General features: G+C 50.7%; 7 protein-coding genes across 7 annotated transcripts; 5 read left to right on the forward strand and 2 right to left on the reverse strand.

Annotated features, from left to right (window-relative positions):
• Positions 1 to 516: 516 nt before the first annotated feature.
• Positions 517 to 1526, forward strand: UHO2_05687 (uncharacterized protein; the record flags this gene model as incomplete). The annotated part of the gene is made up of 2 exons (XM_041554858.1): positions 517 to 641; positions 743 to 1526. 2 exons carry the CDS (start codon positions 517 to 519, stop codon positions 1524 to 1526), a joined length of 909 nt encoding a protein of 302 aa, XP_041410792.1.
• A 131-nt stretch (positions 1527 to 1657) lies between these two features.
• On the reverse strand, positions 1658 to 2590 carry UHO2_05688 (uncharacterized protein; the record flags this gene model as incomplete). Its single annotated transcript, XM_041554859.1, has 1 exon — positions 1658 to 2590. One exon carries the CDS (start codon positions 2588 to 2590, stop codon positions 1658 to 1660), a length of 933 nt encoding a protein of 310 aa, XP_041410793.1.
• A 1419-nt stretch (positions 2591 to 4009) lies between these two features.
• On the forward strand, positions 4010 to 4807 carry UHO2_05689 (uncharacterized protein; the record flags this gene model as incomplete). Its single annotated transcript, XM_041554860.1, has 1 exon — positions 4010 to 4807. One exon carries the CDS (start codon positions 4010 to 4012, stop codon positions 4805 to 4807), a length of 798 nt encoding a protein of 265 aa, XP_041410794.1.
• A 1169-nt stretch (positions 4808 to 5976) lies between these two features.
• Positions 5977 to 7884, reverse strand: UHO2_05690 (uncharacterized protein; the record flags this gene model as incomplete). The annotated part of the gene is made up of 1 exon (XM_041554861.1): positions 5977 to 7884. One exon carries the CDS (start codon positions 7882 to 7884, stop codon positions 5977 to 5979), a length of 1908 nt encoding a protein of 635 aa, XP_041410795.1.
• Positions 7885 to 9671: 1787 nt separating this feature from the next.
• On the forward strand, positions 9672 to 11027 carry UHO2_05691 (putative acyl transferase-like protein; the record flags this gene model as incomplete). Its single annotated transcript, XM_041554862.1, has 1 exon — positions 9672 to 11027. One exon carries the CDS (start codon positions 9672 to 9674, stop codon positions 11025 to 11027), a length of 1356 nt encoding a protein of 451 aa, XP_041410796.1.
• A 764-nt stretch (positions 11028 to 11791) lies between these two features.
• On the forward strand, positions 11792 to 13111 carry UHO2_05692 (uncharacterized protein; the record flags this gene model as incomplete). Its single annotated transcript, XM_041554863.1, has 1 exon — positions 11792 to 13111. One exon carries the CDS (start codon positions 11792 to 11794, stop codon positions 13109 to 13111), a length of 1320 nt encoding a protein of 439 aa, XP_041410797.1.
• Positions 13112 to 14186: 1075 nt separating this feature from the next.
• Positions 14187 to 16355, forward strand: UHO2_05693 (uncharacterized protein; the record flags this gene model as incomplete). Its single annotated transcript, XM_041554864.1, has 1 exon — positions 14187 to 16355. The coding sequence occupies one exon, from the start codon at positions 14187 to 14189 to the stop codon at positions 16353 to 16355; it is 2169 nt and encodes a 722-aa protein (XP_041410798.1).
• Positions 16356 to 16530: the final 175 nt, after the last annotated feature.

Raw genomic sequence — 16530 nt, forward strand, 5'->3', positions numbered from 1 at the left:
GATGGTGCGGCTCCACCTAACCTTGTCCCTGTGTCGGCTTTGGCAGTAGCTTTGGAAGCAGCGGTGGCTGGAGATGGCTCGTTGGGCGTTCTTCCTTCGCCTTGGAAAGGGTTTGTTGTTGAGAAGCAGGAGCCCATTGTTGGTGCTGTGATCCGTGCTGGTGATTGATGTGGTGGCTGTCAAGAGAGAAGAGGCAGCAGTTGAAAGTGCCAACAAGTGTCAAGCGGGTCTGTGCGAGGTGGCACAAGAGTGGACCCTTGGGCCGGTTTCCTTAAATGTTACATCCTCGTCGATAACATCAAAGGGGAAAAAGGATCGGCGATCTCAGCAACTTGACAGGCCGCACGTGACGCGACCAATTTTGGTCAGAATCGGAAGAAAGTCAATTCTCTCCTTCTCGCTACCTCGCTCCTCGTCATCACCTCATCCCTCTCGTCGTCACCACGCTATCCGACTCCTGAATCCACCTCGCCTTATCGATACCGCTTGGCACACAGCACGGCTGGTGTGCTCAACATGTCGGCTTCCAATATGACCAACGCAGCGGGGAGAGCAGCACGCCAACTCCTCCGCTCTTCGACACAGCCCTCTCGACCATCCACTTCCGCACTCAAGGCTGCGACAACGCTCTCGCAACGAACGTAGGTATCATTTGCAGCTACGGCTTCGTGCTTTTGGGCTCGACTGTTGGCGAAACAAAGTATTGACCTCCATGCGCTTCTATCTCGATTGAATTCTGCAGCGTCTCCTCTTCGGCCCCCCGCGACTCCCTCCTTCGAGACATCGGTGGCCGACTCGCAAAAGTTGCTCTTGGTAACAGCTACATCCGCACAAAAGAACGCGGTGGTCTCCTACCCGAAGAGCAAGAGAGGATGGAGTTTGAACGCCGCCGCGACTCCGCAATGGGTGCTGTCTCCCCAGACGGTATGCCTCTCTTCGACGATATTGAGTCGCTCCCCATCTCCCAGCAAATTGAACGCAAGCAGCAACGCATCTCGGCCAAAATCCAAGCTCGTCAAGAACGCAAACGATGGAACGCCAAAGATGCCATCACCGGCCAAGTTCTGGAACACAAGTACTCCACCGCAGCATTCAAAATCTCTCCTCAAAAACTTCAGATGCTTGCAAACCAGATCTCAGGTCAACCCATCGACTATGCTATCCTTCAAATGCAGTTCTCCCCTAAGCGTGCAGCAAAGCGCGTACTCAGCACACTGGCATTAGCGAGAGATCATGCGGCAGCAAAGGGAATGCAAGTGCCTCGTTTGATCGTTGGTGAAGCGTGGGTGGGCAAAGGAATGTATTTGACAAGAATAGATCTCAAGGGTAGGGCTAGGATGGGGAGGAAACATCATCCTCAGGCCAGGTTGAGTGTGGTGTTGAGGTACGGTAAGACGTATGCAGAGAAGGAGACCGAGAAGATTGAGACTGCGAGGAAGAGGGTGAGGGCGATCGGGACTGGTGGGGTTGTGAGGACGGATAACAAGGTTGTCAATACTTTCCAGAGGCCTGGTTGGGGGTGGTAAATCTCAATATCCTCCAACGAGAGTCAGCATATCTCATAGCAGCACTCATTACACATATTCGATAGAACACGACAAATGGCTGTGTGAAGCGGGCAACGACAGTACCATTGCAAACCAAAAGAGTGTTGAGGCTAAGCCATTCCAGGGATCGGTATATCACTCCAATCATCTACTCTGTTCCTCTGATTATATGTACTAGTCCATTTGCCTCCTATCCATATCTCGTCCCAAGGCTCGACTTTTTTTTTGTTCTTTACCATCTTCGCTGGCTTCTTCAACGGCTCCTCGAGCACCACGTTGGACTGGATAGGAAGGGTGCTTTCGATCTTCTGCGCTGCAGCGGCATCCTTCGCATCAGCAGCGGCTGAACTTGACTGGATGCTACGCAGGGCGGTCATGGAAGAAAGTGTTGCTCTCAGCTGATCCACGTTTCGTGGTATCGGATTCTCTGTAGGTGGAATGCTTGGCGACGCTGGTGTTGAAGACATCTTGCGCAACACCCTCCGAATCCGAAACCGACGTATCGCCGCAACAGGGTTAAGATTCTCCAGAGCGGCTTTGACCTTCTCCATCCTTCCCTTATCCGTTGTCGTCTTCTCCGGCTTCAGCACACTCTGCGTAAACGCGGGCGGCTTACTCTCTACAACTCCTGTAGCAAATCCACGATGCAACTCCCACTCCAAGTCTTCCACTTTCCCTCCACTCTTTCTTACTTGGTCCAGCTGAGAATTCAAGTGCTGCTGAACATGATCCATGAATTCATCTTGCAACTTTCTGGCATGCTTTACCGCGGAAGGTGCTTCTGCTGGGTGCGAAGCGGAAAGGACATGAGATGCGATAGCAATCCGTGCTTTTTGAGTTTGCGTAATGAGCTCATGCGCAGCTTGCTTCACCTCTTTTGCGTTGCCGATCAGTGGCGAGAAGGAAGGAAGCTCGATTTTAGAGGCGGAGAGGATGCCGTTTAACTCTGAGCTTAGTGGTATGGGCGGTAGGGACGGTGCGAGTAAGGTTGATAGTAGGAGGGTGGTGAAGATTAGCCAATAGGAGAGGAGATTACGAGTCATGACTTGAGCTGGGCGAACTTCTGATCGAGAAGAAATTGCGTCGGCAAGATGGAGAAGACCAAATGCAATGAGCGAGATAGAGAGCGGATGCTAGGACATCATCATCTCATCAACCGAATCTTGTCCCATGCAGATGATTGTAGCAGGGCATGTTCAAGTTTGAAGACGTTTTCGTCCCGATACTGGCGATTGGGGAGAGTCAGAGTACGAAGTCGCTACTACTTTTAAGGCAGAAACATATATACTCAATTGACTGAATGAACATGGTGGGAACCTAGCGTTCTCAGCTTAATAAATATACATTCGTGAGGCTGATACCTATGGTGGGAGTATGCTGTTTCATGACCCAGCCTGACAACGAGTGGGACTGTATTGTATCCGATCTCTAGTCGGATCGGTCCCGTTTGATTCATGATCAGAACTCCTTTCCCGATTACGTTCTAGATCGATCTTGCCCAATCCTTCGCCACTTTGACTTCCCACTGGATCGTTATCTTTAGCAGGGCAAGGTTAAGGCTGGTTCCTGCTTCGACTAAGGTTGCGACGGATGGGGAAGGGTAGCGTTGAGCTCAAACCTACGCTTGCTGCTGTATAGGGTCAAAAGCAATATCGACAGGACCCAAGAAGAAAGTTCATCTCAGCAGGAAACGACACCGGCAAACCTCATCAAGCGCAGGCAGGGGTTTGAAGCTTGGAAGCAAGGTTCGTTGCCGCCAAGATCGCAGGTCCACTGATTCTTCACTCTCCCCTGCCATTCATACACTCGTGTACATTGTGCATGGTGGAAACTGTGCATGGTGCAGTCGCAGTGGATTCATTCCGAATGTCGCATCAATGATCACCTGGCGTCGCCGCTAAATGAAGCCAGATGCAAACCTCTGTGACGTGACCGCGAGATACGTCCTGGGTGATATGCATCGTAGCCACCACCCATTCGACCCACTCGAAAGCTCACAAGTGGTAAAGGCTCCGACGGGAAGGGTTCGGTGCTTTTGCCTTCCTTTGGTTTCCACCGCCATTCCACATTCGTCGGCAGCTTTTCCTTCCTGGATGATGACTCAAGTGGGCCACTCCGGCGACATAATTTAAGTTCTCACCGCTTGACATCTTGGTTTTGGGAGCCCTGCCTGTTCACGCCTCACAAGGACGTATAGAGGTGCTCACTTGGCCACTGCAAGACGAAAAGATATTTATTCGACTCCGTTCACAAGTCACTCGGCACTTCCAACTTGTCCGACTCGAGCGATGACACGCAAGGTAAGCACCATGATCCTTCCACATCCTCGCAGGCCACACTGCACATGAAGGAGTCTATCATTTAGATACGACCCCGGACTAAGTCGAACACAAGCGTAGATCAGTGCGTGGAAGACTGACAACTGCAGCGCGACTTTTTTGACTTGTGTGCTCTGGATACAGATGAATAAGAACGCCCTGTCTGCTCTGTCCATGCTCCTGCTGGCGCTAACATGGGCGGTCGTAGGAAGCTTGGCAGCGCCTTTTGGACTGGAAGACACATCTGATGCTGCCTCTGGGCTACGACAAAGGAAAGGTAGCTCGCCTCGTTCGCCTCTGCCTCTGCCTATCTCGGCGTCTCCCGGGATGACTAGCTCGGAGCCTATTTACATGAAGGATCTTTCAACGGAAGAGCTGTTCAAAGCGCTGGTGTTATTCGAATCTAACCGAAAGAAGCTTGAAGCCGCCTCGATGGCGCAGGAACGTATATTCGGATCCAGTATACCCGCTTTCCTCAACCGGCCACCGTTTACCACTCGCGAATACCTCGTTGGATTCGACAAAACGCGGCCGCCAGTCTCTTTCCCGGTCGAGGCGGAAGACCTGCACAGGTCGGTGGAAGAACACGCGTTCAAGAAGTACTTCCTTACGTTCCAACACCATCACAATGCTAGCCCCTACAAAGGAGGTGATGTGAAGCTGGTGAAGACTGGAGGTTCGGAGAGCATGGGGAGTGCAACCACAGGCTGGGCTCAGGAGATCACAAAGAACCAAGTAGCTAAGGAAGGCCTGATGGCGATGAGTAGAACCAGAGAATGGGCGGACAAGATTCAAAGTCGGCATCCGGAGATGCTTCCAAAGGTTGAAGTCGACGCAGCATTGACAAAAGGTTGGGGGTTGTGGCATAACGGGTTGAAAACTGCGAGCGGTTACGCTTACATTCCTGTTCAGGAGATCGCTGCTAAGCTTCATCGTCGTTGAGCTGCGGCGAAAAGCAAGACCATCAATCCTACAAGCCATGACTTGCACACGAAAGGGCAGTCGAATACTTCTTGCTAGCTCACCTACGTAGTTCGTCCTCATATACACACTCTCGTTCCTGGCGATGAGTCGATGGGAATCCATGATTACAAACAACACGCTGTCAGGCATAACATGACCGAGATCAGGCTTGTCTTTGCAGCTGTTGCCGGTGCGTTGATGTTGCGCTTCTATTTGTCAAGACTGACGGCGAAGTACTAGACTATGAGTTGGAGCTTTCAGTCTCCTCTGCTCGATAGGTTTAAAACGGAAGATGTGCATTCGGAGCGCGGGAAACGACCTTTGCCTCGTGGCAGCAAAGATGATGTTCCACGTTTCTTGAGAAACTTATGTCTATCCGATTATCTTTTTCGTTTCTTTTTTTTTTCTTTTTTTTTTTCTTTTTTTTTTTTCTTTTTCTTTTTCTTTTTCTTTTCTTTTCTTTTCTTTTTTTTTTCTTTTTTTTTTTTTCTTTTTTTCTTTTCTTTCTCTTATCGCTTATTCACGAGCTTCGCTCTGTCGGAATCGCGGGTAAACCTTTGGAATTCCGACGTTTCTTCAACTGACCCTGACTCGGATTTGTCCAAGTCCCAGGAACACGGGAATAAGGGACTCAGCCACAAGAGAAGATGAGAGGCTGACCTGCAACTCGAGTCCCGTCCCCTCACTAGGTGGCGTCTCTATCTCTATACTTGCCACTCGGTCTCATGTCATGTCGAGTCAATGCAAGTCGATCATCATTCTCAGGGGTCCATTTTCCGGCAAGATTTTTTTTTCTTTTTCTTTTTTCTTTTTCTTTTTCTTTTTTCTTTTTCTTTTTTGAAAAAAACATTCTGTTAAACTTGGTCGAAATAAACATCCACGGGGAGAGACAACTGTCTCCGCACGCGATACTTGTCCCTTTTTTTCCACTTGATCTTTAATACCGTATTCTTTTTGTCGAGTTTGTTCCTGCTTTTGGTGAGACTTCTATCTTGTTTAGTCACAGAGGTCTACGCTTTGTAGCGATTGAGCTTTATGATAGATCAGGTATCAAGTTAAGGTAGTCTCTGGATCTGATGCAGTGCGAGTTACGAGTGACGATACACATATAGAAAGGACAGAGAAGAAGCAAAGTGTGCTGAGAGCGATCATGTGTCCTGATGGTAGAGCTCGGCGAATTCGATCAGGGCTCGTGCGTAGTAGAGAGAGACATCGATGGGGCGAAGCGTCCTCTCAGCCCAATCCCTGGAAGCGGTAGCAATCTTGGCAGCCGCCGTACGGCCCTGCGCATGGTTGATGAAAAAGTCGAGCAACATGGGCAACTCATTGTTCTGCACCCGCAAATCGAGGGGAACATAGTGGATCCATGGTATTAGTCTGTCGTCATGGTACTCAGACCAGATGGTTTGCTTGAAGACGAGACTGTTGGAGGCGAGGAGCTGATAGAAGCGGCAAGACATCGATTGCCCGTCAAGGTCGAGCAGGAACTTGTGTTCATAAATCGTGTTTCGGCCCTCGGTGCCTGTCGTCACTTGGTGCGCCATGAGCGAAGAGAGCGTTGGGTCGTCTGCCAGAACGAATCGCGACCATGAAACGTTGAAGGCGCCTGCTCCAAGTCGTTTTATTGCGTCAACAACCGAGCTATCTGTGTAGTCGAACAGAGGAAGAGTGTTTCCGGCTACCTGCACCGATTCTCGTGAAGGCACGATGGTTCGATCAGGTGCGTAGATCTCGTCGAAAGGATCCTTTTCAACGCCAGTCGTCAACTTGTTGGCAGCTTCGCGCAGTTGTTTGACGTAGCGCAACATGCGGTGACGATGACCCCTGGCCCAAGTGGTGGCCGTCTGAACCTCACCCGTGGTGGTGCCTCGCCAGTAGACACTGTCCTTCTTCTCGTCCCAAGGGATGGTGTCGGGATAGCCTCGATAGGTCTTGCTCGCATAGCAGACGTTGGGAGCGAGAATATCGGCAAAGTTGGACATCTTGCTTCTGGATATCATGGGCACGAGTTTGTTCAACGGCTCAAAGTTTGAGGGCGACTGTAAGAAGCCGTGAAGATGCTCGATCTCCTCAGACTCCTCCCGACAGTACTCAAAGCGCGGCTCGAGCGTATCCCAAGATCGCTGGGGTGAAATATGGTTGGAAGGACAAGCTCGCCGCAAGATTTCACTTGGATCCTTCCTCGCTGCACCAACCAATTCCATGGGTGCGGATGCAAGGGAAGAGATCGGGTGAGGCATTCTCGGTTCGGCACGCCAATTGAATGGGACCGTGACATCGGGGATAACGTGCTGAACCGGACCAAGTAGCTCGACCAAAGTCGAAGATGAAAGCGGGCCCACATCCGGTCCAAACACTACCGCTTGGCCATCCACTATGCTGAGTTGGCCAAACTCGTAGCCCGGAAGAAGAGACTTTGCTTCGAGCATCCTCATTTTCAGCCTGTTGCCGACCAAACCTGCTTGACGGAGGAAATCAATGTCGACTTCGATCTGATCGTAGTCGTCAATGATGGTCGCATTGTTCTCGAGCGCAAGAGCGACCCATTTTTCAAAAGCAGCAGGCGGCTGACGAAGGTAGCGGCGTTTGTAGGCATGAACAGCTTGCTCGGGCGTGGAAGACTGACGAGCTTCGAGCTGAGTGGCGAGATTCGCAGCGTGTTCGACCTTGCATGCGATAGGATGAACCTTTTCCTGTGCACACTTGGCGTACACGTCTTCGATTGGTGTTGGGGCATACTTGTACATCGAAGATGATGACGAGAGGAAAGAAGGAGCTGACTGGTAGTCGGATTTGTTGACGCCATTCGAAAGCACTATGAAGAGACCGAAGGCAACCAGACCGCCGACGATCTTCCAGCCGATTGTGCCCATGCACATTGCAGAGCTTTTGGCGTTGTCCGCCGAGTCCTGGCTCCTGTGATGATGTTGATGCTGTCGTTGGTTCTGAAAGACGGAAGGTTGCTGCTTTGAATCGAATGCAGAGTTGTTTGATCTGAGGCGTGGTGCTCCCTCAATCGGTCCTGTGAGATCGTGTTTCAGCGAGCGAGAGGCCATCTTTACTTGCTTCGATAGGATGGAGGAGGTGAGAAGGCAACAGTCACATCAAAAGCTGGGCTTTGAGACCATCTCTCAGGTGGACGTCAGAACGTTTTGTGGCCGTCGAACAAGACCCTTGGATTGCCTTGAAGATTCTCAACCCCATGGTCTTGGCTGCATCACTCGTCGGGCAAGTAGAGCCGAGCTAGAGAACGGCTAGATGGACTGCGCGACTACCAGCTTCATGCCAATCTCGGAGTCAAGGAAGTCAATCGTCAAGAGTCGAAGGCCAACGATCTCGAACTTTTCCAAATTATCGCTAACAAGCTGGCAAATCCACGAAACGGGAAGACGGAGTTCTTGAATTGAGCACTAGCAAAGCGATACCCTCGTGGCTTTCCTGCACGTCGGAGTCGATAACAATGGCATCACCTTTGACAATGTGCCAATGGGCAATTCTTGCAGCTACTGATCTTGTCCTGCTCAACGATTAACTGTATCTGTGTGCGATAGGGCTAGGCGTTCAGAAGGAAAACGGGAAAACAAAAAACCGGAGGAAAGTCAAAAAAAAAAAAAAAAAAAAAAAAAAAAAAGAAAAAAAAAAAAAGAAAAAAAGAAAAGAAAAGAAAATATGAAAATAACATTAAATAGATAAATAATGGAGAAAGGAAGACTGAAAATGCAAAAAAAAAAAAAAAAAAAAAAAAGAAAAGGAAAAGCGATACAATTTAAGGCCGGCGTCGGAGACCAAAATTGGTTTCTTTCGGGAAAGTGGCAGAGTTGAGGCGTTCATTATTGTGTAATGGTGCTGTTCTAAGTAGAAGCTCATGCCCGGAGGGGGACTTGGCTGTTTCTGCAATTTGAGTCCAGAAACTCTCAAGTCCCCCTCTGCATTTTGGGAGCAAAATTTTGCAGTCATTTTTTACCTTGTCGCGTCTCCCTCAACTGACAGCCATTTTTGCTGACATTATTTTCTAGCCAAAAGCAAGAGAGCTTCCCGTGCCTCTCGGACAAATGTAACAAGAAGACCGACAGACAAGAATTTAATTGCGACTCCGAGCGACAGATCTTCAGTGCAGGCCCCAATCCGTTCTCCATTGCCTTTGGCCTTTGCCATTTCTCTTGCTCTCACACACACTCAAGAGAGAGCATCTACAGGCCACAAAAGCGACAATGCAACAGATCGTTGGTCATGCGAACGCTCCCGTGTCTGAAATGAGCGAGATGTTGGGCGAGCGTGCGCTGAAGTTGGGCTCCCGCTGGGTGGCACGTGTACGGGTCACATGCCTGATCGCAACTCCGTTCAAGTCAGTGTCTATGACCCGACACTCTGTCAGTTCTCTGGTACAGCGACCTCGAAAAGAAAAGTTCAACCGTCTGAAAAAGAGACAAGACGCCAAGCCATGGTGGTCCTTGTTTCTTCTGCCTGTGTTGCTTCCAACATTCTGGCTTTGTAAGTTGGTAGTGAGGAGCTTCTGGTCACGAGAAGGCACTGCTGCCTCCTCTCAACGGGTCATCTCATACATCTTGAACCAAGGCTCCGACATCTAACCACTCTTCTACCTTTTTCTTTCAAGGTCTGTTTTGTTTCTTTCCTTCCTCTACAGTCCATTCCTCGTGTTCCATTCCCTTTTATTCTTGCTTCCTCCAACACATCCTTCCCTTCGTCTTTCCACCAATCACTCCAATACATTCTCTGTTCCCCTATCTCCTCTCCCAAACATATAGTAACCATCGTTGCACACAAGCTTGCTTGCTCAAGACCACGACCTTCCATACCCCACATCGACACAAACACATCAATCATGTCTATTGCTGGCGGGAGCAACCATTTGCGTTCGGCTGGTGGCTCGGATGAAGAGATCAGCAGGCCAACACTGTCTCCAACTCCATCCTATCACTCCTCACGCGAGGCAAGCCCCGTCCTCAAATCTCCAGATGCCAAAGAGACTTCGACCATGCTGCCCCTCCATGCAGGCGCACGCTCAGCATCAGAATGGTCGTCTCGAGGCGGAATCAGGATGCTGGGCAAGATCGGATTTGTTCCCGGCTGGGAAGGTCTCCGCGGTCTTGCTGTCGCACTTGTCATGGTCTCGCACGTCGTCGAACAGAAAGAAATGCTCGGCACCCTCGGAGTCGAGGTCTTTTTCGTCCTTTCTGGATTCCTCATCACAGGTGTTCTCATCTCCCAGATGGAAAAGAACCAACAGTGCTCTCAAGAGACAGATGGCACCACTTCAACGCGAAATTTTTTGCTCAAGAGATTCTCTTTCCTTCCGCGGTTTTACATGGACCGCTTCGTACGACTTACGCCAGCACTCGGTTTGATGGTCTTGGTGGTCTACAAGACCGCAAGTCGTCTCGGAGCTGAAAGGGTGATGCTCCGGAAGGACGCGTACGCTGCCTTTTTCTACACGCACAACCTGTATCCCTCGCTTCCATCCGACCCGCGCCTCATGTATCCTGGCATGTATCTCAACACTTGGTCGCTGGCAGTTGAAGAGCAGTTCTATATCTTCTGGTCGCTGCTTATCCCCTTTGTTGTGCCCCTCTCGCTCAAGTCAAAGGCGCTAGTGATGGCTGTCTTGATCTCTGTCGGATTCTTTATCCGCGATTACAGCGGCTGGAACTTCCTCACAGATCACATGTACGGTATCGACTACCGATACGCTTACAGTGCCAACGCATGGAAGATGTTCATCGGATGCTCGGCACGCTTGCTGCCTGTACCCATGATCTGCACCAGAAGATGGATGGGCATGATCAGCACACTCGGCTTCTTTCTTATGACCTACATGTGGGGTTACGGATTGACCAACTTCGACTTCCGAACCACTGGTGTCTGGCTCGAGCTGTTCACGGCGCTTCTTGTGCTCCTCATTATTCTCGGAAGCATCAACGGTAACCCGATCCTCGAGTCCCAGCTGTTCCGATTCCCTGGCCGGATCTCATACTCCTGGTATCTTTGGCAATTCCCTCTTCAGGCTTTGCACGGCTGGCCAGTCGGCAACTGGGGACCTACCGGTCTCGCCTTCATGGTGGCTACCTTCACGACTTTCATGATCGAAGAGCCCATCAGGAACAAGTACCATGCTTGGAAGAACCGCAAGGCCGCTACGCACGGGGAGGAGGAGAAGCAGCACGCTCGACGCGAGGATTGAGCTTCTTTCACTCATCTTCTCTTGACGAGTTTCTCGACTCGAACTTCTAGCGCATTCAAGCATGCAGACCCTCATACCCGCCTCTGTTTGCTCTTCAGCTTCGCACTTGCACATTCTTGGACCTTGTCGCTCTTTTTATTTCTTTTTTCTTTTTTCTTTTTTCTTTATTCTTTTTTTCGTTTTTATTTCTTCTCTTTGACTCTTTTGTTTCCCCGTCCATCTAGATCCATTGCAATATGAAAAGTCCCATTCCTCTGCCACCGTCTGCTCTTTCTCATCTGATTCAACAAGCAAGAGGGAGCGCCTTGTGTACCGCATTAAGCAGGAACAACAGAAAAGGCCCAAGCGGAGTTTGACAGCTTGCATAATCACTGGCTTGTAGGTGGCAACGAGGTGGCGTTATGCATGCATGATTTTACTGTATAAGTGCAAAAACGCTCCCGTTCTCCGAGCCATCATGCATCCTTACAACAACGCAACATCGACGCTCGCCTCCTCTCTCGCAGCCTTGCTGAAGAACAGAACTGGTCAGGGCTTGCCTCGTGCCTTGCTACCAAAGACGCTGCGAGTCAAGTCGGTTTTGGCCTTTGGTCCCACGGCCTGATGGCAAGACGATCGACAGATTGCATCGATTCGATGAGTTGCGATACCCTCTGACCCCATCTAAACAGCCTCCATATCCACTCGAACCTATACCTTCGAAACGAAGCCTTTCCACTAAACAAGTCAGAAAGCGACACACTAACACCATTCACTTGGACAGAATGTCTCCAACATGGTCTTCCTCAGCGTCGGCTCGCGGCGTCCTGCCATCCATTCACATCCCGGGAGCAACGAGAGACACATTGTCGACGTCGCCTAGCCCCGTGAGGCCAAGTCTGTCATGCAAGACGCAGGAGTCTGATAATGCGCTGCGGAAGTGGGCAAGTTTGGCCGTATTGATTGTCTTCACCACCGCCACCAGCATCGTATCGCAGAGATCAAGGGCCGTAGGCTCGCAAGGAAGCTATTCGATTGCAACCGCCGTCTTCCTATCCGAATTGCTCAAGGTGTGCGTCGGCTTCTTTCTCGCCGTGTTTCGCAGCAGTCCGACGACGAGCAAAGATAGTGCAAGCTTGCCACTATTTTCAGAAAAGGCAATAGCACTGGACGGCGACGACGCCGTAGAACTGGACGACGATGGAATCCAAGCAAGAGGCAACACAGTCAAGCCGAGCTTGTTGGATCGAATCAAACGGGCCTACAACGATATTTACTGTGCATCCGCGTGGATGATGGGAGTGCCAGCGTTGGTTTACGTTGCGCAAAACATGCTCCAGCTGGCAGCCAACTCCTATCTGAGCTCGGTGGCGTATCAAGGGCTCTCGCAACTCAAGCTGGTGACGGCCGCCATGATCAGTGTCTTCCTCTACAAAAAGACGCTTTCCTCACGACAATGGATCTCCCTTCCAATCTTGATGATGGGCGTGCTGCTCTTGGCGCAAAAGTCGCCGTCGAAGCAGGATGTAGCGAACGCAGCTGCGCTACTCGACTATGTATCGGACGAATCTCCGTTTGCGCATCGTCATGCTAGCAGCACCGAGACCTCCTGGCGAGCGTCCAAGATGATGGCAGAGGCATTTGCGCTGGCGAGCAAGTATGCCAACGCACAGTTGGCGGCGGGAGCGACACTCGTGCTGCTAGCGTGTATTTGCGGAGGATTCGCAGGAGTGTATATCGAGACCAGACTCAAGTCGAGCATGTCGGTGGCACTCTCGGTTCGAAATGCCCAATTGGCTTCTTTTGCCCTAGTCACAGCTGGAGGAGCTATGGCTCTGGAAGCGATCGGTAAGGAAGGATGGCAGCCGCTCGCCAACTTTACCACCTTGGCTTGGATCACCGTCCTGCTTCGAGGAGCAGCTGGATATGTGGTCTCTGCGACATTGCGATACGCCGACACCATCATGAAAGGGTTTGCAACCAGCGTGGCCATCATCACGACGATTGCGCTCGAGAGCATCCTAACATCACATCTGCCATCCACAGTCCAAATTCTGGGCAGCATCCTGGTGATGCTCAGCACATACAACTACGTCCGCATCTAAAGCATGATGCTCAACTCTCGCATCACTTTGGAGGCTCACATGCTCCTTGAATCTTTCTCTTGCATATTCGACACTCCCTCATCGTTCCGCTTCGTTTATTTCCATAGATTCCATCATCTGTGTCCGCTTTCCTTCGCATTGCACCGTCTCGAATTCTTCTACGTGCAATCTCGATCGATGCATCCCGTAAATGGACAGGAGACGTTGCGACTTTCTGTACTCTCATCTAGCTGTGGTGCAAACGTTTGAAAGCGCCGATAATTGAGTGCTGGAACAATGCGTGATCGGCTCGGCCCCGGGAACCAAGTTTGATGCTGCCGTCCGTATGACAACTCGATCGCGACAACTATGAATGCGAGCTCTCATCAAGTGTGTTTTTGGCAGCCAACCAGATACGGTGCAGACAAAAGGGAAGCCAACAAAGAAGATACGATATAAAATAGGAGAAGAAAAAAAAGAAGCGGGAAGAGAAAATTGTTTTTTTGTTTTTGTTTTTTATTTTTTATCTTTTTTTTATTTCTTAAATAGTTGAACAAAAGGACATCTCAGGTGGCTGTCAGGCCAAGAAATGCGCCTCGGCGAACTGTCGTTATTCGTTCCATCTTATAACATTACAATGATAGCACCTCGGTGCACTGTTTGCCAGTCTTCCCGTGTCTTGTCATTTGCGCATAGTCTGGACCCTTACCCATCCATCAATGAGAGCTCGCCGACCAGTCCAAAGTTCCCAATTTGGTCGCAGAAGAGATGTGGCTTGAAACCAGTCCAGATTCAGCTCGGTGTTGATCCAGCGCTGTGTTATGCTGCCGCTCTACCTGCTGATCAGTCTGGGCAACAACGCTCTCTGCATGGTCCGGGTGTCGGCTTTTCTGCACAAGACCCTGGTCTAAAAGCGACACAGCCGATATCTCTCCTCCCCCTATGGAACATTCCCTCGCCACGCTGCACTGTCAAAGATCCTATTTCAGGGTTGGCAATGAGCTTCAGCACTTGTTTGTGATCTGTTGCAGAGCCTTCCTTATTCTTCCCCACCATCAATTCCTCCTCTTGATCGACATCAACCTCAGGCGAAAGCATGTCATTCACGTCGACTTGGACGTTTTCCTCAAGCAGTCTGCGAATCCTCCGAACGAGAGTGGTGCTGTTGGTCCTGCCAGGTCTCGTAGCGCTGCTTTACCTCACCCACGCATATTACATTCGTGATCTCTCGACGGACCGTGTCGGATGGAGAAGCGCAACATTCGAGCAAACATCGAATCAGGCACAGGCACCAGGCAACAGGAGAACGAGACCGTCCGCCCAGGACTTGCAGCAGCAGAGCAAAGAGCGTCAAGCATGCTGGACTCATTGGTTCAGTACAGGCACAGTCTGTCAAGGACCACCAAAGCATTGGTCGTCACAGTACGAGCTTGACATGATCTGGACTTGGAACAACGCTACTTTGGCGACAACCGCCGAGTTCACAGGAACCGAGAACAGTTCAGTCAAGGCGTCCAACGAACCTTCTCAAGAGCGTTCATCACACGCCATTTCAAAAGATTTCCTGCGATACTCGTTACGATCAGCGCAAAAACACCTGCGCAATGGCTTCGGTAGCGTCACACTACTCACACCAGACGATCCCACTCCACACGAAGGATGTCCGCACATCTATCAAGATCAACAGAAATTGACTTACAATGGACAACGTCCATGCTGGCTCATCACGGCTGATCCTGTCTATGAACCGCCTCAGCTTCTTCATCATCGAGACGTTATCTGCACCTCTTCCAATGCCAATAAAGACGAATGCTCAGAGCAGCTCCTCACAGCCACAAACCCATCCATCACGCCTTATCTCGCTGCTCAGACTACCGATCTCTCGGACGTTCGCCTGCTCGTCTCACCTCATCACGTCTTCTCCTCAGACGTTTCCGCTTCTGACTTTTGGTCGCCCTTGTACGGTCCCACGTTCCGTCTGCAAAGCTTCACTGTCGTGCCTGAGGGTGACTACAACGCTACCGATCTCAACGATGCTGCTGCCGCTCGTGCCAGCGCTTTGCTCAACAAAAGGTTCGGAGGTCGTCCACGTAGATTGCTCCTCGATCTTCCGCAGCCCCTCTCACACAGCCTTTTCAAAGAGTTACAAACTACGTGGCCAAAACAGCTTGCGCTCCCCTCTTTAACAGCTTCGAACAATTCCTTGGATCTTCCATTTTTACTTGCGCATTACACTGCTGAGAGGTACCGCGAGGCCCTATTGTGGTCCTTCATGATTGCAAAGCACGATCGCGACGGAAACGGCGTCTTTTCTGTCACAGAGGCAGAGGCTCTGCTCAAGGATCTTGGCGCAACCAAGGACAACAATTTTGTCTTCCCAATGGCACGAGCACCTGTGCGAGACTCTCGCTCTTCGGTTGCCCTCAGCGAAACTCTTTCGGGTGCCCACTTGCCTATGCGCTATGGACAAGAAGCCTTGCAAACGTCGATGGATGGCAGCGCATTCTTTACGCCTCGCAGTCCTTCCAAATCTAGCACGGGACTGGGTGCTGCAGCAGGCAACGGTGCGGATGCTCTTCAGATCGATGCTAACGACGAGGACCGGGCTGTGCCTTCGTGCACTCTGGCAAGACAATGCCTTCTACCGCTCTTTGATATTGTCGAGACTTCAGGTGCTCAAACTAAGAGCCCTCGCACCACCGACATGTTCGCCCAGATCGCGTATCAGGCGCCTGCTTGTGGTGATTGTATGATCATGCACCTTGTTGGCACTTCTGGGGACCGAGGTCTCTCTTCCTTCCTCCCTTCGCCGGATCTCGAAATGGCTCCGATCGAGAAGCTGCCGCTGACACCCACCTTTGACGGTGTCGACTTCTCGCTCAGGCACTTGGCGAACTCCGAGACACCATCCGTCAAGCGTATCGATGCTGTTTCCAGTCTACTTTCTCGCTATGCGCACAATATTGTCATTCAAGAGTCTGTGGTGACGCCTTCGCTTTTAAGCCGGCTCGATGCCAAGATCAGTCTTACTGCACTCGAGTTATCCAACACTTCGTCCATCATGTCGTTCAAGCAACATGGTCAGCCGTCTGCACTCAGCCAGGCTCAAACCTCGGAGGCTCTCGCCTCAAATACTCTTAGCCAAGCAGCACAGGCACGAATACAAGACGAGGCCCCTTGGATCTGGGCTTTATATGTACGAGCCTGGCTTTCGATGCGATTCCCGCTTCCCATGCGCTTTGAAAAGCACTCCACCGAGCTCTAGTTGTTTCAAGTGCTAGATCCATCCTGTACGACACAACATCTGGAAAGGTTCAACATTCATTATCACAGTCGTTGACTGCCTCTTCTGCGTTCATACGACTTGTGTCTGCATCTCTAGCTACTCTTTGGCAGCCTACTTGCCTGCTTAAGAAAGGCAGAGAACTGAGCTTTAAATC

The sequence above is a fragment of the Ustilago hordei genome, assembly GCF_900519145.1.
Source record: "Ustilago hordei strain Uho2 genome assembly, contig: UHO2_contig_14, whole genome shotgun sequence".
Lineage (NCBI taxonomy): Eukaryota > Fungi > Basidiomycota > Ustilaginomycetes > Ustilaginales > Ustilaginaceae > Ustilago > Ustilago hordei.